Source organism: Leuciscus leuciscus (assembly GCF_965113295.1).
Source record: "Leuciscus leuciscus genome assembly, chromosome: 12".
NCBI lineage: Eukaryota > Metazoa > Chordata > Actinopteri > Cypriniformes > Leuciscidae > Leuciscus > Leuciscus leuciscus.
In genome coordinates this window covers 40,403,410-40,425,793 of record NC_138736.1, presented here as the reverse complement: position 1 = coordinate 40,425,793, position 22,384 = coordinate 40,403,410, and the positions used below count along the sequence as shown (strand labels likewise).

Below are 22,384 nucleotides of genomic sequence, written 5' to 3'. Positions count from 1 at the left end.
TCAGTAGACATCTGAGCCAGAGGGACAGATGTGAATGTAGAATTACAGTCAGGAGGGACCTAAGTCAACCTGATTTGTTGGTCTTAGTCTCGTGCTGGCAGCACGAGTATAATATACAGTCTGCGCGGCGCTGAGTCGAGCAGAGCAGTGGATATTTCGTTTAGACTGACAACAGCTTAGCCTGTAAGGCTGGAACTTCTAGGTTGTAAAACCTCATAAATGTAGACGGAGAGGCCCAACCTGCCACCATACAAATATCTTGGAGTGAAACTCCACTGGACCAGGCCCACGAGGAGGCCATGCCTCTGGTGGAATGAGCTCTGATGCCCAGAGGACATTGAAGGCCCTCAGACATATTAAGCTAGAGCGATAGTGTCCACTATCCACCTGGACAGGCTCTGTTTCGACATGGCTAGCCCTTTAGTACGGCCACCAAAAGAAACAAGAGCTGTTCTGACTGCCTGAAGCAGCAGACCGTTCAACGTATATTCTCAATGCCCTGACAGGGCAGAGAAAAATTCACATCGCCCTCACCATCAGACCTTGGGAGAGCCGACAGTGAAAGGACTTGGATCTGAACGGAGTGGAAAGCACTTTGGGGACATAACCGTGTCTTGGTTTGAGGATGACTTTGGAGTCATTGGGCCCAAACTCAATGCACGCAGCACTCACAGAGAGCGCGTGAAGGTTACCCACTCGCATAACTGAGCCGAGAGCCACAAGGAAAGCGGTCTTAACGAAAGATACCGCAGATCCACGGACTGAAGTGGTTCAAAGGGTTTGCCCTTCATGGCATCCAGGACCATGGAGAGGTCCCAGACCGGAACCAGAGGGGCCGGGGAGGGTTTAGTCTCCTAGCTCCTCTCAGGAAGCGGATGATGAGATCATTCCTTCCCAGTGACTGGCCACGCATAGGTTTAGTAAACGCTGCTATGGCCGCCACGTATACTTTGAGCGTGGAGGGGGACCTGCCCTCGTCCAAAAGCTCTTGTAGGAAGGAGAGAATCTCCGTAACGCTACAGCGTTGTGGATCTATGTTTTGAACCAAGCACCAGCCGGAAAACACTGACCACTTGGAGGTGTAGAGCCGTCTAGTAGAGGGCGCTCTGGCCTGTGTAATTGTGTTTAGCACTCCCGCTGGGAGATCAGCGGGTACCCGTTGATGGCCCATAAATGCAGATTTTTTTTTTCATTTTTTCCACTTTTTTTTCGCCCAATTTTTTGGTAAATGATCCAATAAATATTTTGTGTCTCACTTCTCTGCCTTATTAGGAATACATTCATCAAAAAGTTTATCATTTTAAAGCCTTTAAAGAAGTGAAAAGATTATATATTTTATTTTCTGTGATTTTTCTGCATATATTGTCTGCAATCTTGAATTTTGGCACTAAAAATGAAGAAAAAATTTGGAAACAGGTTGTTTTGTATTCAGTGGGGTCCTAGCAAGTAAAAAAACACCAGTTGCAAAAATCTATATGAACCGTTCCTAAAATAACACAATTCCCCACACTATATTGTGAGAGATCGAAAAAGCGAGTGTACCTGTATTCACAGTTACCCATAAGTTACCTGCATTCACAGTAGACATTGCACTTTCCTTCAGGTCAGTCCTATATTCATAATAAAATATTCCGTTTGAATGTCCGCTGCATATCTTGTCCTTTTAACAGTAAGGGGGTTTCCCTGTCATCTGTCAGTTGCATCTTCCTTCTCCGTGAAAACAAGTTTGAGTCTTTTCAATATAAAAGTCTTCTCTACCGACTGACTCATTCATAAGACAGACTTTGCCGCCATCTATTGGCGAAATAATGTATGTAACTTCTGTTGCTGTTCACGGTCAGGGACTATTTTTTCCAGCGGAAGGAATGCTTTTAGTTATTTTACTTCATGAAAGTTGCATAGATACATTTTTTTGGCTTTAATATTTGTATTGTGTGGCAACCGTTTTATAAAAGCAATAAGGTACTCGAGGCAAGTGCTGTATCTTGAATAAGTAACGGCTGAAGGGGTTGCAGGCACGACGCGAAGCCCTTCAGCCGTTACTTATTCACGATACAGCACTTGCCTCGAGTACCTTATTGCTTACAGAAAAGCTTTCCATTTCAGAAAACTCTGAAACTTTCTATTCATCAAAGAATCCTGAAAAAAAAAAAAAAAAAAAAAACAGTTTTCTACATTGAGAACAATCAGAAATATTTATTGAGCAGTAAATCAGCGTATTATTCCCTCAGGTAGGTTGCATGTTTTTTTGCGGAATATTTTGTTGGAATCAATAATCACGTTGTTTGCATTCGCCTAAACTGATTTGCCGAAATCAAAATGCTGACATTGAAAGTCCCGCTCGGAGTGGTAAATCAAACAATGATTTGTCCCTAAATAATGATATATTATATCATAATATATTATATCATAATATATTATATATTATTATTATTGATAGGATGATAACAGGTGTCGTGATCAGCACTGCTGCTGTATCAGTCAGTGGTTAGATCAGCTTTGCAGTAAAAAAAACAGGACAAGGGAGATTTAAATTATGCATTATTAATTATGACAAATAAATTATGCCCAAAATACGGGACATTTGGCAACTCTAACGTTAGTTTTTCCCTTCCCCAAGAACAAAGCACATAACATTAGCAGCAGGGGCGTCATGCAAGCCAAAATTCTGGGGGGGCACAATCTGAGACGTTGCAATTGTTTTCTGACGGGTGATATGGATCATGTTAGGAGGGGTCAGGGGGTTTCTCCCCCTGAACATTTTTAAATTCTGGCTGCTAAACATACCATTTCAATGCAGTTTGGGAGTGACAGAAATACCTTAACGGAGCTAGCAGCAACCCTCCTCTATCTGAACCCTCCTCTATTCCCTTACCACTAAATAGGAATTCTCACTAAATCCCACAAATTACTTACCTGCCCTCTCAGTTTCTTGACAGGATACACTAGGGCTTTGACTTTCTGGCCTTTTCTTTTGAAAAAATGACAAAAATATTTCTCTGCATCATGACCTGTAGGTACCAAATAGAATTCAGTGTTCTGCTCATTTTAACATATGTTAGTGGTCATATAGGCTATATATATATATATTATCTTACTGGCATAATATTTGAATAATATTGAGGCATTGAATCTATCATCTTACTGCCATACTCTTTTACTAATGATAATAATATATTTTGTATTACTGCATTACTGTTGTATTATGGCAAGTAGTACCTCATTTGTAAGTTGCTACTTGCGAATCATGAGCAAGTAAAGTGACCTGATAATAATATCGGAAGTTATGAGCACATGAGAGAGAGGCTGACTGCAACACTTTCGTGCACTCTAAGCCTACATCACGGTCATAGCGATCTGTATAACTATGCTGTAGCTTTCGAACGGGTAGCCTATCTTTTTTCACTGCATTTGAATTAGCTGCCTGATCCGTGAAGAACCGTGAATTACAGTCTATGGGAGAAACATCAAGTCGATGCCTTGATAACATTAGGTTGGATTTTGCAGTTAGCCTACAACAAATTTAATACCCTCGTTTCTATGAAACTGAAAACAATTGAACCAGCTGGAGACTTTGACACAAGACAAAACAGAACAGATGTTTCAAAACCGATCAGATAACGTTACTATGGCTTTGTATGGCAGTAACGTTAGCCAACTAGTTTACGGTTAGACTAGGCTAGCTATCGATAACGTTACACTGACACAACTTAAGTTAATGCTCTGAATTCGCAGCTAATATCAAATCCATAACTTTTTGATCAAGTTAAAATTTCCAGGTCAACCACAAATAATCCCACTACCTTTTAATATCATCCGATAACTAATTCAATGCCGATTTGTTGCTTTGCCCACTTACCACTTCAAGACCATCTGTAAAACATTGCCAGCTCAACGTGCGAGACGAGTGAGTTGCTTGAACATACACAGCAAAGAGCGCTACGCGCGTAGCGCTCTAGATTTGATACACAGACACCATATTAGGAAAAAGGGCTGATGCTGACCGATTTATTACACATCCAGAAGAATACATTTGAGTCGTTATAGGCTCTGGTATATTATGGAACATAATAGGAATAAAGTTGTGACAAAAAAATTATCAGGGAGGAAAAATCTGAGGGGGCCCCTCACTTTGAATGGGCATGACGCCACTGATTAGCAGGGCTGAACTGGGATAAAAAAATAAAAATCAAATTTGCTAATAAAAATGAGCAAAATATAGCTAACAGCTCAGATAACTGCGATTGTCTGCAACAAATTGGAGAAAATCAAGACAGAAGAAGAGGTCTACGATGCCTACGGATGTTGGTTGATCACAAACTACCAAGATGCCGTCTGCAAGTGTGTTTATGTCGATTGCGTGGGTATTCGAGATTTTTTTGCGATTGTCATGGGGTTTCTCAGATTTCGCTTGAGACCGGTAAGCATTAGCCTCGATAGTAGTCGTGTCTCCTTCATTGCGTATTTTTATATTTTGAATATATCCCTCCACTGCATACTGTATACCCTTTTGCCTCGATCTGGAGGATATCGCGGAGGTATTGCTCCAAAAAAGGTCACTGACACGCACGGGTATACCTCTTCCCGTCATGGCAATCTGTCGCGCTGGTCGTGTTTGACCATTTGTTTGTCGGACGTAGCAACAGTAACTAAGGGGGGCGGGGCTCGACGAAAGGCTAATTAAAGAGACAGAATTATTTGCTTTGATTCTGATCCTGCCTTTCATAATGCCATTACTATCAATAATGGCATGCCCCCCTGGAAGAAAATTATGAAAAATAACCCCTGAAATGATGACTTCTGTTGAATATTATGGAAACTAATTGATACATTTAGATAAATATATTTCATACATTATAGCATATTATAATACAACTTATTAGACCTATATATTTGTAGAATAGCAAAGTAGGCCTAATCAATATAACGCACAAGACTGAACCACATAGATGTGAAATATAAAGGCTATCATGATCATTTTGCCAACAATGAACCATGGATTTGTTTAGTTTATAATGCGTTTTATTTTTAACTTAAACAAATACAACATATAACATTCAAAACTCATCAGCTTAGACTGCATTTGAAGAAAAATAAACACAACAGTTTTCTGTAGCCTTGTGCAAACTTATTCAATAGAATTAGACTTCTAGAATGTTCTTTTCAGTGCAAAAATAATATTTTTAATTTAATTAGACAACATTTTAAGGAAGTGTAGTGCAAATATCTTTATATAATTATACTTCCATTATAGTTAACTTTCTTTCCAGTGCAAAACAATAATACATAAAAAAACAGATAATAAAGAAAATATAAAATATTGCACTCAAATACTGCATTCAAGCAATACAACACCGTATGTATATTTTTATGCTCTTTTCTTTTTCGCCGGCTGCTCGGAGGTAGTCATTTTTACATTTCCCGCTGTTGTCACTTGTCGTCATCGTTGCTACGATACGTGACTCACAATGACTGAAACGACCAATTAAAAGGGCATTCTCTGATGATGTTAAAAACGCTACGCTGATCATAGACAAACAGGGGGACAAATTAATATATACCGCACCGTCTGTTTTTTTTTCTTATCATAGCCTACAAATGTCTTCGTTCATAGTCTGACATGTGTCTGTCATGGATTTGCACTGAATTGATTCTCAAAAATACAGAACAAAGTGTTCCGTATCAGTTCAATACGGAACAAGGCTTTTATGTGTCAAATACGGGACGATTCCGTATTATACGGAACGGTTGGCAACCCTAGTACCAAATGATTCATTGATTAACCATTAAGATCAATTGGATTAAATAATAGACAAATATATTAAACTGAACAAGAAAGATGCAAATCAAAAGTTTGATAGTAATGGCATTATGAAAGGCAGCCACTGTGAATGAAACATTAGTATAGATGAAAGTTATTTTGTGTTGTGAAAAGGATACTTTTCATTTTGAGTATTGTACTAACACAATTGAAAACATGATGTTTGAAATAAAGTGCACGTTTGATGATCTGTTGTGATATTAGCACTAAAAATGTATGCCTTACTTGTGAAAATAGTACCAAAGCGAATAAAATGAAACTGTAAATAGACGCATAAGCCTTTACTGGCTAATGGTTTGCCAGCTGATGTACCTGTGGATAATATCATTATAAAGCTAACAACAATCAGTGTAATGACAATGTTATTCTTTGCATGAAAACACTTGAATTAGAATAATTGAACACAGGGTGAATTACAACTTCAGAATTATATTCCTATAGACGGTCAACAGTGTTGTATAATATCAAGAAAATGCAATTACCTGCCTCCTCGTTTATTGTAGATGCCTATTTGTTACACCTATTTAGCCAATGTATTGGATATAATGCATTGCATTCAATGTTGTTATTTATTTTGTTTGTAAAAGATGGCTTATATTGTTTTGGCATAGATGTACAGTAATTGGTTATGTATGTATATGTGACTGTGCCAACCCATGTTAAGAGGAGCAGAAAAGTGCGATTATGTGTGTGCGCTAGACTCCTAGAACTTTAAATGAACTCAGCCATCTTAGCTGAGTTTACTGTAGTTCAAGGACATGAAGAGGTGGGCCGCTTGCACCTGCCTGGAGAAGGATCTGGGAAACTTTGGAGGAGTGACAACCCAACGCCTGTTGTAAACAACAGAAGTATAAAAGACTGAAGAACTGATTTGCCCGGGGGATACTGATACGCGAGTGTGCCCCCGACGCCTAGAAGCCCAGAGCTGAGGACAAGAAACCCCAAGCAGAAGAGAAGAAGCCCAGAGCTTACTACACCTTTGATTCAAGATGTGATTATTGTATTTTATACTTAAACGATGAAGTTTTATTCGCCTTTATATTTTTGTTTATTATAAAAGAAAAGTAACCAATTAAAATAAATTTAATTGATTACAAAATCTGCCTACTGAGACTTAGATTTATGATGCTGGAAGACTTTTAATGCGAACATACCACAGGGGAGTCTTCTGACCAAATTGTAAGTACCTTTTGAATGCTTACGGTTTAGGTCAGATTTGACTTTCTTTACCTTACCTGAGAATAATAAATAAATAGGTAAAAGGTGTTAAGAGTAAAGTACACACCGTAAAACAACAGTGATAAGATAAAGCTAAGATTGGTCCAGACCAACCTAACAAACGTATGACTTACAGAAGGTGTACTTAACTAGGAACGTTTCGGGAAACACGTATTAATGATAAGGTTCAGCTTAAGGTGTAACTTAAGAACGACATAGAGTAATGGAGGATTTGGGAAACGCAGCCCTGATCTGTAGCTGAGATCTATGAGTTACTGGTAACCTCTGTTGGAGTGACTATAATTGGTTTTAATTAAAAAGTCAAGGAGCACATGACATTACAAGCTCCCACCTCCGTTCATATTTATCTGCATAACTTCTAAAGTACTTTTAATACCAAAGATGATGTTCAGTAAGACGTTTGTGCATGTGGTGAGAGAAGCCTTAATGTGTAATGAGAATGGGAAGTTGTTCAGTAGTGGTTCACAAAGTGAGGCAAATAAAATAAAAAATAAAAAAAGTAAGGAAATCTTGTTCACTCTTAATTTTAAATACAGCACAATGAAGACAGACACAAGGTCCAATGAAGTCTGTGTGCAGCTTCATCTTCTGTGGTGTAGAGTTGGAATGGAGTTTAAAGTTGATCTGGTCTGTGTTTTTTACCTTTTAAATAAGCTGTTCTGTTTTTTGAGTTATGCGTTCTGCACTGTAAATATTCTTTACTTTAGGTGATATTTGAGGACCATTTCATTATGTCTGTGTAAGTGTTCATAGACTGCAATACAGCAGTAAGTGAAAAAGTAAAGTGTTGACAACTTTGTTTACTTCTTTTCACTTCGAGTCCCAAACATTACACATATATAACCACCGTTTTTATTTTATTTTTATCAGGTGCCTCTTCAGTTTGCTGGTGTTACATTTGTCTGGTGAATGTGTGTAATGTAAAGAGAAATTATTTGTAAATTGGACATTAAAAACCACGTCAGTATCAATATTGTATAGTAATTCAACAGTGTTTTTATATTTAGGTGCTGCTTCTCTAACTCTCCACGGACAAAAAGATGGAAGTGTTTCCCTGCCTTTTAATTTTATCATCGGAGAGAATGTATCCATTCGCCTAATATTTGGATCCAAAGTCGCTTATGGTGGTCAACAGAACGAACAATTCAAGGGTCGGGTGTTTGAGAGTGATCAAGGAGACCTCATTATTAAAGACCTGAAGACCACTGATGCTGGAAAATACACTTTAATTACTTATGGCAACAGTGATCCAATTTCCTACCGCCGTTATGAAATCCATGTCCTTGGTGAGATCAGAACTGATTTTAAATATTGATTTGGGCTTTTTGTTGCTTTCATTTTTGTATGCATGTTATATCTTCTTTTTAATCATGTCGCAACTATTCTCTCATTTCATTTCTCTTCAGTTAACGTAACAGTACGGAAAGGCGAAGAGTTGACGTTTGATGTTCTTCCTCTGGAAGCTGATGCTGTTGAGCATTGTAAAGGCACTGTTTGCTCAGAGATGTGGAGGAGTGAACGAGGTGTCCTGAATGATCGACTGATCGACAGCAATGGTCGTCTGGTCATCAGAGAGTTCAACTCAAGTGATGCTGGGATTTGGTCCTGAGTCCTGGTCACTGTGAATGTCACAGGTGAGAGAAATTCAATGGATGTTTGGAAATATTACATATAAAGCGGACAGGTGAGGTTTATTTTTCATAATTTGAACAGAAAATTAATACTAATTAATACTAGAGAAGAAATGCTGCAAGATGAAGTTATTCTGATTCAAGATAATTAAAACTATAATGATGTGCACCGATAAATCAACATACAAACATAAAATACAATAAAACAAGACTTAAACACACACACACACACTGATCCTACTCCTACAACCTTGTTGCATTGTTTTCCTGTTATCTCGGTAAAGCTGCTTTGAAACATTCTGTATTGTAAAAAGCGCTGTTTCATTAAAGTTGACTTGACTAAACTGTGTGACTAAGCTTTCAATATCCTCTTCAGAATCTGGAACAGAATCAGAGGGAAATGATCTGAACAGCACTGATGATCACAGAACTGATGACACCGAACAACACTGTAAGTAAAACCAGAGACACGGAGACCGTTACAACATTTGTAAAAACGTTTAATAATAGTTTCTTTCCCCTTCCAGCTGCTTGGGTTTGGATTGTGGCTCTGTTGGCTCTGATGGCTCTGATTATATTTATCAAGATAACTCGTCAACATCTGAACAGGAACAAGCAAACCTACAAAGTAGAGATGAGCAAGAGTGATCAAGTATTGGAGTACTCGTTCGTGACTGTGTAGAACGATCATAAAAACGATGATCACAACGATGGTTATTGCTGCTTTTGCATCCCGGGTGCAAACTCAAGACATGAAGGAGATACTGATAGGGCCTGAAGATCTCCGGCTCTTTTTAGTGAGGAGATGGCTAGAAGGAACACAGTTTTGAGGGTCAGAAACTTTTCTGAGACTGAATCAAGAGGCTCGAAGAGAGTGACAGATAAACCTTCTTGAACAAGAGCCAGATCCCAAGCTGGAACTGCAGGCCTCGGGATGCCACGAAGGAAACGTTTTATAAGAGGATCTCTTATAACTATTTTGCACTCATGTTTTATTTATCTATTTTTTTTACTTTTGCTGCTGTATCATGCTCTAACCTAATTTATAATGGTATTTTTTTTACATAGTTTATGAATATAGCTTTTCTTACTGTGTCAGTTTAAATCTTTGTAAATAAATGTCTTTCGCAATTTGTTTTGACGTAGATGGTTGGTTGTTTTAATTTTTAATTTCCTCAGAAAGTGCTGTGATTGCTGGGTGGGGAGGTTTAAACACCAGGGTGAAGGGGGAGTGGCCTGTGGAAATCACCCATGGGTGGACATAGGAAGAAAATCCTAGAGGAAACACTGTATTCATGTGCCATTGCTGAGTATTTTCCCCTTAAAACTGCAGTGAACCAAAGAAATCACACGCTTTGAAATCCTTTTTTTTCTTTTTTCTGATGTCACAAGCTACCGTAACTAACTATCACGGCTGGCAGAAAGGATGGGCCGCAGCGAAACATGGAGCTCTGATTCATCAAAAATCACCTAAATGACAGATTTCTGTGCTTTATTTCTCAATCTATCTCAATAAATCCCTACCAGTAAAATCAGCATTGCTGTAGGGTAACACGTATTAAAATAGATAACTGTGTCTCAGATGCTTTTCCAGCTGGCCAGATCTTACTTTCACTTCAGAGAAACTGAGATATTGTGGCTAATGTTACCAGTTTTCAGGGTTTTTTTTTTTACTAAAAGGGATAGTTAACCCCAAATGAAAATTCTGTCATCATTTATTCACCCTCAAGTTGTTCCAAACCTGTGTGAGTTTCTTTCTTCTGCTGAACACAACAGAATATATTTTAAAGAATGTTGGTAACTAGACAGCTGATGTACCCCATTGACTATTTATTTTCCTAGTATTCGTTTTGAGGGTGAATAAATGATGACAGAATTTTCATTTGGGGTGAACTCTCCCTTAAGTTTCAACTATCCCTTTAAATAAAAATAATTTATGGTTGTGGTGATTATTCAGGTTTGTGTGTGCTTGTCAATAACATTTAGTTAAATATCAAAGCACTGCTGTTGCCACTGTCTTTATTGATTCAGAGATAAAGCATTACGAGTTAGAGCAACTGCAGTTTTTACATGCCAATGTCCTTTATCACAGTTAATTCAAGCAAACATATGCTTTAATATCATTACACCAGCAGGACTCATGATAAAAAATTAACATTGTGTCTGATTAAATCTTTAGACTTTATATATTTATCTAAAGGGCATTATTATGTACATGCTAAATTTCTAAATAAAATGTAAATGTAAATCTCTTCTCTGTCACATAAAGGCTGATTTAATAAAAAATGTTAACAGATGTCTTCAATGATAAATGTGTTGTTCAGAGTTCTGATCAAAGCATACCTAGAGATCGGCATGGGGTACTTTCCATAAGATCATCTCTTAATGCAAATCAAACCAGCTATTAGGCTAACTGAAATAAAACCATGCCAATTGCCAATTAAGGCATTAAGTTCAATTTCCAAAAGATTATTTTTTATTCCTTTTTAGTCAACTTTAGCATGGGTGTCTAAACTTATGCATAGCACTATATATATATATATACACATACAACTTAAAATCTTGAATTTTAAGTAAATGCATATGAAGACGTTGAATGAAGATGCTGCCCTTAAGAACAGTATGTATTTACAGCTAAATTGTGACAAGAAATAAGCTTTCATTGGTGTTTGTGAGATATCGCTATACAGTATAGGGATGAGCAAATGAAGCTTCATGAAGCACTGAGGCTTCCCCATGATTGTTCCCGGGAAAAATATGAAGCATCAGGAATGTCTAAAACAGCGCCATTTTGTGGCAGGACAAATTTATAACAGCCATAAACTCTGTTGTTTTATCCATTATGTACAAATAAAAGCCTGACAATGCTAAATGTTCAGTTTTCTGATAATATAATTCACAAACAACAAAGTGTGGCAATAAATTAAATGTAACAATTATATTAATAGCCTAGCATAATACTAATTATAAAAATACCAACAGAGTTGCTTGATGCAACGGTGGTCTAATTATTTTATGGTTTCTATGCTGTTTACATGTCAGAATATATCATGAAGCATAGGCTATAGGCTTATATATATAAGTGTTAGTAAAAAGACTTAAACTTACAAAAACCTGTAGAGTTGTGGTCTGGGTTCAAACATTCAGACATGCAAAGTGAAGCATTCACGTGACTGGAAAGAAAGTGAGGCTTCGTTAGCCTCATATGTAACATCACTACTTCCCATCATTGTCTGGTCTCGTCTTTACCGCAATGACGCACTGAATAGGCTACCTGTCTGCTATACTCACCCCTTGTTATACTTCTGGCATCCTCCGTCCAGATCGCCTCACTTCAAGCAAAGAGCAAAGAGAACACACATTCAATTACCTAGAGATGGCTAAGTGAAGCTTTATAGGAAAATAGTTCATTACTCTAAGCTTTTAAAATCAGAGCTCGACGAGGACCTCTGGTGAAAGTGAGGGAAAGCTCTGTGTCGCAAAATGATTCACAACCGACCAACGCATTAATCTTAGAAGCAAAAATGAATGAATAGATAGATTAATTAATTAATTAATCAATATATTAAATACATGACAACAATCTGTTCCATACCATTTTGTATTGTGGATGTGGACATTTTTCCTGTTAGTAAAAAAATTGTATTCCTAAGGAATAGAGGAAGTAAATAAATGCAGGTGCGTACACACACACACACACACACACACACACACACACACACACACACACACACACACACACGATTATCGTAAATCTAGCCTACTGCAACAATGTATTGTAGCCCAGGTGGGCAAGGCTTATGCAGGTTTAATTAATGTGCTTAATGAACATTGTAAGAAGTGTTCTTCAGAATTACTGGTGCTTGGGGAGAGGGTAGTTCTTAAAGTGTTTTGAACTGGGACCAGGGGCCTGTTTCAGAAAGGAGGTTAAGTGAAAACTCTGAGTATGTTAACCCTTAAATGAGGGAAACTCTGGGTTTTCTGTTTCAGAATGGGATGTCAAACCTGAGAAAGCAGAGTAAGTCAAGCCCGTTTCTGAAAGATAGGTAACTTATACCTTATACTCAGAGTCAGTTACCATGGTAACTTACTCTGTGAACCTAACCTGGTCGGGAGCAGGTTTTCTTCGGTAAACCCAGAGTTTCTTTCAGTCTCCTCCCATTTTTCAAAGAGGAAGCAGTGTTTAAACACCTCATTCATTCTTTCAGTACCTTTTTATTAATAAAATTAATATTTTATTAATAAATAAAAGATTGCTATTTTTACTGCTGTTTTTTTGTTGTTGTTGTTTTTTAATAAAATGAAGTCTATATAACTCCTTAACTGGCAGCTGAAAATACAGTAGTAGATTAGAGTTACATAATGTAGTTCTAAACAAATTCTACAGAATTAAACTGTGGCATTTACTGGAAATCACTGAACTGTGTTCATCTGTGCAACAGAAGCTGATGGACTGTCCTCCTGCTGTTCTTCCACACTCTGGGGAGACATAAGAATACCTGTTTATACTTAGATTTTAACTTAAATTCTATAGGCTACTCCACATAAAATGTGAAAAAATCTGAATGTGTAGATTGTTTGATGTGTAGACACATAATATTAACATTACCTCTGTAGGCCTCTCTGTGGCAGCAGAAACTCTTTATCCCCATGTGATGAGCATTTGGTTGAGTGCACTTTATAACACTATTTGTCATAATTTCTGGTGTATTGAGTAGGCGACTTACGACTGCCTGGGGTTCTGTTGGGACAGGAGGCTCCAAAAGACAGATATTACCATCAGAATCTATTGAGATCAACAAAAACCCAACCCAAAGTAAAATATATGGAAATATAAAAAAATAAATTACCTCAGCCGAAAATGCTGCTGCACTGCTAGACACTGGATGCTATTTAGTTATTTAATATGTCAAATGTTTGTAAAGTCAGGTAGCCTACACCCATGATATGCTCAAGCCTTACTTGAATTAATTATGTTTTTATATTTAATTTTCCAGCTGCTGCCATGTTCTTTTAATGCCTGCAGGATTGCACCTACATGCCAATTAAAATTAGGTTGAATAACATACTGTTCTTCCAGTTTCACCTCTGATATTATAACAGTTGGGCAAGTTACTTGTATTACTAACAACAAATGACATCTTCAACTGTGTAATTAGATTAATGTAATAATGACTATCTTTAGATTTTATGACATGGGATTTTATTACTAAATGCCATGTCAACCTCAACCACTTGCATGAATTATACTTGAATTGACCAAAGTGTGTAGAGGGAGAAGGTTACATTAAAAATATACCTTTTAAAAATGTATTTTAAATAGCCTATACAGAATTGTTCTATAGTCTAATACAATTACATCATATTTAATTTTAAATTACAGAATAATTAAGAGTAATCCCTTTAATTAAATTACACTATATAGATTACTTGGTAATTAATTACACCCATCACCGTATAACAGTAATTAAAATGTAAACTTATAACTTATAAATGAAATAATGTTCATACTCTCCATATGCTTGCAGAAGCTCATCCAGTTCTGCTGTTGAGAAATATGAAGACCTCTTTTTGTCTGGCGCTGTTGCCATGGTGACTCATAATATCTGTGCTCCATTGATAATGGCTTTTTATAGTTGTGGTGCACGCGGTTAACTCAGAGTAGGTCAACTCAGAGTTGATTGAACTAACTCATTTCAGCTGTTCTGTAACCAAAAACTCAGAGTTTCCCATCTCAGGGTAAGTCAACTCAGAGTTCAAGTTTTAACTCAGAGTTGGTTGAACCTCCTTATTGAAACAGGCCCCAGTGCAGTGCTTTAAAACAGTGGGAGCATGTAGGCTATGTAAACTACAGTGACCCTTCCTGCTTTAAGAAATCCAGACACAGTGGAATGGGAATATTTTATACTGCAACAATAATCTCTCACATTGCAACAAACAGTTCAATGCAGCGCAACCTATTATATTCATAATTTAAATGTAAGTGCCTTAAAGAGGTTCTAGGCCTATGCTTTTTCACTTTTTCAACTTTTAGTCTGCAACGTTGCTGTTTGATCATAAAAATTTAGTTAATAATATTAAATGTTTATCTAACAGAATCACCTTTCCAAGAACTACAACAAACGGCTTGTTTAGATTACAACGCGATTTTTTCAGATTTTATTAAGTCATAACTTAAGGCTTGTTCGACTTGAACTGGCGTTGCACAGACCGATAGGTGAATGACATCAAAGTTGGTAGCCTACCTTTAATTTGAACTAATTAAAACTATTAGAAGACCCTGATTCATGATTTATAAGCTTTATAAGCATGTGTGGATTGCTTTGTGCATTTGTGGATTGCTTTTAGTGTGTGTGTGTGTGTGTGTGTGTGTGTGTGTGTGTGTGTGTGTGTGTGTGTGTGTGTGTGTGTGTGTGTGTGTGTCTCACGTGGATTTGTAGAAGGTTATAATGTTTTCACTTCTTGTTTACTGTCTTCTCAGTAATGATTTCATGTAATTTAAATGTTTAACTCCATGAATGAGAATTGCATAATTTAATCTAAATGTTTATAGGCCTTGTTGGGGATTGCCCCACTGAAAACTGGTGGATTATATTATTGACCGCTGTAGAACTCTGGTCAGGGAGTCGGAGTCATCAGATAGAGTTTAGACGTTTATTGCACAATAAATAACAGTAATAAATACTCATTGTCTAAATATATTCAACAACTTAACAGTTTGCAAACTCAAATATAAACATCTCTGTAAAGTGCACTGATACATGAAATATATTAGTATGAGTCTGCAATAACAAACTGCATAGTTGACAAAACCATGACAAAATTGACAAAAACACCAAAATATGGATTAGAAATTGGACTGTCTCATTAATACAGGCAGTAATAAATGAAAACCAGTGAAGGATATTATCCCACGGAGAACCGCATTTCAAGGTAATAACAGAGCCTGTCTACGGAGAGCCTGCCCACTTCCTATTAAGCCCTGTTGTACCGAATTTTGCTTGTAGTACCACCAGAGTTCCACTGGGGGCGATCGCCATGAGTGCAAAATGAATGGGAGTCTATGGGGCTAGATGGCTAAATTTGTCTCTTTCACCCGATTGCCGTTGAGAAATCTCAGATCTGATTGTAGGTTTTGCAAGTTCAACATGGGTTATAGTAAAGTTCTCAACGGGCCTGAAAATGACAACCCGACCCGACCCGGCCCGTGGCTTTTAAAGCCCGGCCCGATATAACCCGACACATCAAAATGAATTATCAGCCCGAACCCGGCTCGCGGCCCGACGCTAGCCGTTTTTTTTTTTTTTTTTTTTTTCTCATACACGTATTATCATGACCAGCAGACGGGAATTCAAATCAACCTTTTAATGTTCACGCCTTTTAACAATACAAATAATACAAACAACTGAAACAATAAACTTTAAATATATAAATAGGCTATATAAATATCTGCTGCGTCGTGGTGGTGGTCGAATCATGCCCATTGCCCACAGTTTAATGTATGGCGGCTCAGGCTGGACGACCCTGTTTTTTTGCTGTCATATTTCATCAGCACCTTGCATTTTGAGCATTGCACATAACCTGTTGAATTTCCATCAGAATCCAGCACCACTCCAAACACTTTCCAGACCTCTGATTTTCCCACTCCTCGACTGGCGACGGTGAATTCACCTGCGGCAAGTTTACTTTTCACCAACGGCAACTCCATCTTCTTCGTTCAGGCTAAAGGCGTGCACGCAGCGGCGTCAGGTGGTCTGACTCTGACCCCGCGAGCCGCGTTGCACGCAGCAACCAGACTTTCTTTACCCCACTGCGCAATGTGACGTCGTAGTGACGTCATTTTCATGTAATTTTTGGACGTCCAAATTTGGTCCATTGAAGGGGTTGTTTTGTAACGCCAGGCGACGTCTTTTTTCGACGTCTTCCGCACGTCTAATGTTGACGTCCGTCCACAAAAGTTTGTTTGTGGGAAGAAGGAAGGAGGTCGGCTTGCTGTGGATTGTGTGTTTTATTAGATATGTCTTTTTCAAACAATAATCGCGCTCAGTGCTCTCAAACAAAACAGTGGCTTTTCACACACACACACACACACACACACGGATTGTGTGTTTTATTAGATATGTGTTTTTCAAACAATAATCGCGCTCAGTGCTCTCAAACAAAACATGAACAATATGAGCAGTGATGCTAGCGGGATAATCCACTCGTTAAGCAGGATCAAATTACACTTAGAAAGATCGCTAAACAGCAACTACACCACAAACATGGTCTAACTTAGTGCAGTTGGGATACAGTGTGACAATCTGTGTTATTAACAATATACCACGTAGAAGGAAAACATACTTTGTCACAAACTTTATCTTGCACAAACACTGCACATGAATGTGTGCAAGTGATGATCGCTCAACTGGAGTACTTAGTTTAGTGAATAGGCAATTACACTGAGTACGTACGTGCTGAGAACGCTGCACTACGTTATTTGCGTACAACGCAACTTAAAGGAACACTTCGACTTTTTGGGACTTTAGCTTATTCACCGTATCCCCCAGAGTTAGATAAGTCCATACATACCCTTTTCATCTCCGTGCGTGCCGTAACTCTGTCTGACACAAATAACAAGGTCATATGAGACACAGACATTTTTTAAACGTTTAAATACTGGGAACTATTTGCTCAGAAGGCGAAGCACTGCTACTTCTGCGGAGTGATTAGCGCAGCACCCGAGAAGCGTCGTTCCGTCAACAAAACCAACGTGACTAACTAGCTAGTAGCGAACGTGATTCGTGATCATGGCTGACTTCGAGGAATTGTCAGAGGATTTTTATTTGGTATCAAACCAAAATCCAGAACCATATCGTTTTGAGCCAGAATACAGACGAGGAGTTACAAACTTTGGAAGCTGATATAGACAAGATGCCGAACAGACTGAGGTCGAGGGGAGAATCAGAACGGGAGTAGCCTACTATTTCACAAACAAGGTCACTGTTTCTCAAAAATGAAAACTGCCCATCCCCCCATCCAATTCATTAGCAAGTTGAAGGGTACAGTCCTGAAAGTTACATTTAGCGCCGCTTATTTGTTACTGGGGCGATAGAGCGCGTTTGTGACAACACAATACTAACATTACAGGGGATACATGAAGCCCGGGAACAACTGTAATAGTAGTGAGCACCCTATTCATGTAAAAGTGTCACTAAGGTTACATTACATCTAGCTAATGGCACTGTAACAGTAGACTAGTCATCTAAAAACATAACGGAACACTTACCGCAGCCGATCCACTTTGTCCTGTCTTTACTATCAATGAGATGGCCGTATCCTTCAGCACACGTTTCATGGTCCGTGTGGCAAATTCCATATTTTTTCAAAATAGTCATCCTCAGTGAAATGTTCTGAGCAAACGCGATAGTCCTTGATGATGTATACAGGTGTGTTTGGATCAATATCCAGAGCAAGTAGCCATTGATTCATCAGGTCAGTGTTTTTGGTTGGAATTCTAGGAAACATCATGGTATTACCTGGTCTCCCCTGTTTATTGTCCCAGCTCTTTACAATACAGCGAACACCCATGATTGTAAACTTTGCATTTACTATCTAGTAATTGCTGACTCTATTACTCCAACTCTGAGCGAACTCTCTGCTCCTCACCACGGCGCTTCTCGGGTGCTGCGCTAATCACTCCGCAGAAGTAGCAGTGCTTCGCCTTCTGAGCAAATAGTTCCCAGTATTTAAACGTTTAAAAAATGGCTGTGTCTCATATGACCTTGTTATTTGTACACACTGTGACTATACAAATCACAACATGTAAATAGGAAAAAGTTTGGCGTTATTTTGTCACTTATTGGGATTAGTTTGCTAGCTGTAGCCATTTACATCCAGTCTTTGTGCTAAGCTAGGCTAGCGGTGGGTGCATCAAACAGACTTACAGCACGCACAGAGATGAAAAAGGTATAATAATAATAATAATACATTTTATTTGAAAGAGCTTTTCTGAGTACTCAAAGACACTTTACATAGAAAAAAATCACAAAAGCAGCAGGAACAACATCAAATAGAAATAAAATAAAATAAAAATAAAATAAAATAAATGCAATAAAAAACACACTGGACTAAGCTAAACATTAAAAGCAATTTTAAAAAGGTGAGTTTTTGTCAGTGATTTGAATGTTGGAAGGTCAGTGCAGTCACAGATTTGTTTGGGGAGAGAGTTCCAGAGGGAGGGGGCAGCAACAGAAAAGGCTCTGTCACCACAGGTTCGGTGCTTGGTCCTGGGAGGTAGAGTCAGGAGGTTGGCATCAGATGAGCGGAGGCTACAAGATGGGTTGTGGTGCTGGAGCAGGTCACTGAGGTAGGAAGGGGCCTGGTTATGGAGGGCTTTGTGTGTGAGGAGAAGGATTTTGAATTGAATTCGTTGTGGGACCCGGAGCCAGTGGAGGTTCCTGAGGACAGGGGTGATGTGGTCACAGGTGCGGGTGTGGGTGAGCAGACGAGCAGCAGAGTTCTGGATTTATTGGAGTTTATTTAAGGTTTTGGATGTTATGCCGTACAGGATGCTGTTGCAATAGTCGATTCTGGAGGTGATGAAGGCGTGGATGAGGGTTTCTGCAGCAGAGAAAGAGAGTGATGGATGGAGTTGGGCGATGTTTTTGAGGTGAAAGAAGGCAGTTCTGGTGATTTGTTTTATGTGGTGTTCAAAGGAGAGGTTATTGTCAAAGATGACTCCGAGGTTGCGACTGTGAAGGGATGGAGACAGTTGAGTTTTTTCGCAGTTGAGTTGAAGGAAATTGGTGTGCATCCAGGATTTAATGTCAGTGAGGCAGTTGGTAATAGTGGAGTGGGTGGCAGAGGCGATGGATTTAGTGGAGATGTAGAGCTGAACATCATCGGCATAGCAGTGAAAGTTGAGACCATGGTGGCGAATGATATTGCCAAGGGGAAGCAGGTATAGTATAAAGAGGAGAGGACCAAGCACCAAACCCTGTGGGACACCTTGGGGCAGCGGAGCAGTGGAGGAGGTGCAGTTGTTGATGTGGATGAATTGTTGTCTGTCAGTGAGATAAGATTGGAGCCAGGAGAGGGCAGTGCCGGTGATACTGAGGGAAGATTCAAGGCGGGAGAGAAGAATGCAAGACTGTATCATACCACTTAGACGAAGTAAATTTAGTCAATCTGCTTTTTCTGTTAAAGCTGCACAAGAATGGAACACTATTCCAACAACTATAAGAGATCTAGACACTTATGTTTTATTTACGGCTCAATTGAAGAATTGGTTAATCAGTACTCAGATCTGTCAACACTAGAATCTTATTTCTGCGTATTAGATATAATATTGCTTAAAATATTATTACATCCTCTTATTGTTTGTATTTGGTTGCATTGTTTTTAATTGATCTTAAATTGTTTAAATAGATTTTTTTTATTGTATTGTGTAATTATTAAAATTTCTATTATGTATTCTTAATCATATTTTGTTTAGGTTGACTTGTAACATCTTGTCCAGGGACTACGGATGAAAAATAGCCCTTGGCTAATTCTGGTACATTTACAGGAATGTTTTTATTAATGTACAATGTCCCTGTCAAACTAAATAAAGCTAAAAAAAAAAAGAAAAAAAGGTGTGGTTGATAGTGCCGAAAGCTGCAGTTAGATCAAGGAGGATGAGGATGGTGAGGTGACCATGCAGCGTCTGCAGAGAGAGGGATGTCGTTGGTGACTTTGAGGAGGGCTGTTTCAGTGCTGTGTTGTGATCGGAAACCAGATTGAAATGGTTCAAAAAGGTCATTTGAGCAGAGGTGAGTTTTAAATTGTTTGGCGACAGTGCGTTCCAGTATCTTAGACAGAAAGGGGAGATTGGAGATGGGCCAAAAGTTTGACATGATGTCAGGGTTGAGTCCGGGTTTTTTGAGGATGGGGGTGACAGCAGCCAGTTTGAGTAAAGGGGGGATTGAGCCAGAGCTGAGAGAGGAGTTAATGATTTCTGTGATGAGTGTGGAGATAGCAGGTAGACAGTCCTTGATAAGGTTGGATGGAATGGGGTCCAGGACACATGTAGATGTTTTCATTCCTGTTACGATTTTGGACAGTTCCCCTGCCGACACAGGGGAGAACTGAGACAGGGACTGAGAGGTGAAGGGGGGAGGAACAAATGATGGAGTGGGACAGGTTGTTGTAAATAGGGTCAATTTTGGTCTGAAAGCATGAAAGAAAAGAGTTGCATTTATCAGTTGTGAATGAGTTGGTGGTATTGTCACTGGGTTTGAGAAATGTATTTACTGTGGAGAAGAGAGCCTTGGGGTTGGTGGAACCAGAGTGTATGAGGTGCGAGTAGTAAGTGGACCGGGTAGTGTTAAGAGCTTCCTTATACTGCTGAAGGTAATCTGTGTAGGCTTGTAGATAAACAGTTAAACCTAAGGAGTCTTTCAAGCTGACGCTTACGGGATTTCATTTTGTGCAGATCAGGAGTGTACCAGGGAGCATAGTGAGTGAATGAGACAGTTTTGGTTTTGGTGGGAGCCAGATGATCGAGACAGGAGGAGAGTGTTTCATTGTAGTAGTTGATGGGGTCGGAGGGGTTGTCAGTCAGCGGTGGGGGGGAAGAGGATAATTTGCTGACAAGAGAGGCTGAAAGGGCAGGAGTGGAGATGGATTCTTGGTCGAAATAGGGAGATCAATGTTCATGGTGATTGCCAGATGGTCAGAGATGTTGAGGTTGAAGCTGGAGAGGTGAGGTATAGTGAGACCAGTAGAACAGACCAGATTCAGGATGTGACCACGGCTGTGGGTAGGAAAGTTGACATGTTGGGTGAAGTTGAAGCACTGTAGCAGTTCCAGGAATTCAGTGGCAGATTTGCAGTTAGTGTCGATGTGAATGTTGAAATCTCCCAGAAGCAGAACAGAAGGTGAGATGGCAGATAACTGAGTTAAAAAGTCAGAAAAGTCAGAGAGAAAGGAAGGATTTGGTTTGGGAGGGCGGTAGATTATGGCAGTGACCAGAGGAGTGGGACCAGAGAATTTGAAAGTGATGTGTTCAAAGGACTGAGCAGCAGGGATGGAGATGGTGGATGTTTTGATATGCTTTCTGTACACTGCAGCGAAACCACCTCCCCACTCCTCAGGTCGAGGTATGTCCATGTAAGTATATCCTGTGGGTGTGGTTTCGTTGAGTGAGAAATAGTCCAGAGGTTTGTGCCAAGTTTCAGTGATACAGAGGAAATCCAGGTTATTGTCAGTTATGAATTCATTTAAAATGAGACTTTTATTGTTGAGTGAGCGGGTATAGAGCAAAGCCAGTTTCAGGTGACGTTGCTTCGTGATGGGTTGAGAGGACCAGGGAAGGGGGCAGAGATTAAATAGGTGCACGTGCCGTTTGTTGTGATGACGTTGTGAGGTAGTTGCAGTGCGCGAATTGGACCAGATGGATGGGATAGAGCTTGGGGTTGAAAAGTTGTAATTGAACATACGACCAGAGCCTCTGTGTGGAGGACGGCGAAGTAGTCCAGTTTCTTGGAAGAAGTTAATGCAGTCCAGACAGAGGTGGTTGTTGAGTGGACGGAAGTCAGCAGTGGAGCAGAGCGGTGGCATGATTCAGGCGCTGCGCGCTAGCGCAGAGCTGGCGCTAGCTTGCACTCAGATGCCGGGGCCCGGGCGCCCAGTTCCAGTCCGATTCCAGCAAGTAAGTTATGTATATCCTTTT

The 22,384-nt window shown here is 39.2% G+C and overlaps 1 protein-coding gene and 2 long non-coding RNA genes across 3 annotated transcripts in view; 2 read left to right on the top strand and 1 right to left on the bottom strand.

Annotated features, from left to right (window-relative positions):
* The window catches only part of LOC309511382 (uncharacterized protein), a 107,814-nt gene that overhangs the window by 3,652 nt on the left and 81,778 nt on the right, over positions 1–22,384 (top strand). Inside the window, exons 3-4 of the mRNA XM_082186585.1 lie at positions 7,931–7,965; positions 8,068–8,346. Of these exons, the coding sequence (XP_082042711.1) occupies positions 7,931–7,965; positions 8,068–8,346 (314 nt within the window). The remainder of the gene's footprint in view (positions 1–7,930; positions 7,966–8,067; positions 8,347–22,384) is intronic.
* Positions 8,702–10,643, top strand: LOC309511433. The gene is made up of 2 exons (XR_014210614.1): positions 8,702–9,142; positions 9,219–10,643. It is a non-coding gene; the product is annotated as an uncharacterized lncRNA (long non-coding RNA).
* On the bottom strand, positions 15,332–18,686 carry LOC309511457. Its single transcript, XR_014210639.1, has 2 exons — positions 16,215–18,686; positions 15,332–16,140 (listed from the first exon to the last, which is right to left on the bottom strand). It is a non-coding gene; the product is annotated as an uncharacterized lncRNA (long non-coding RNA).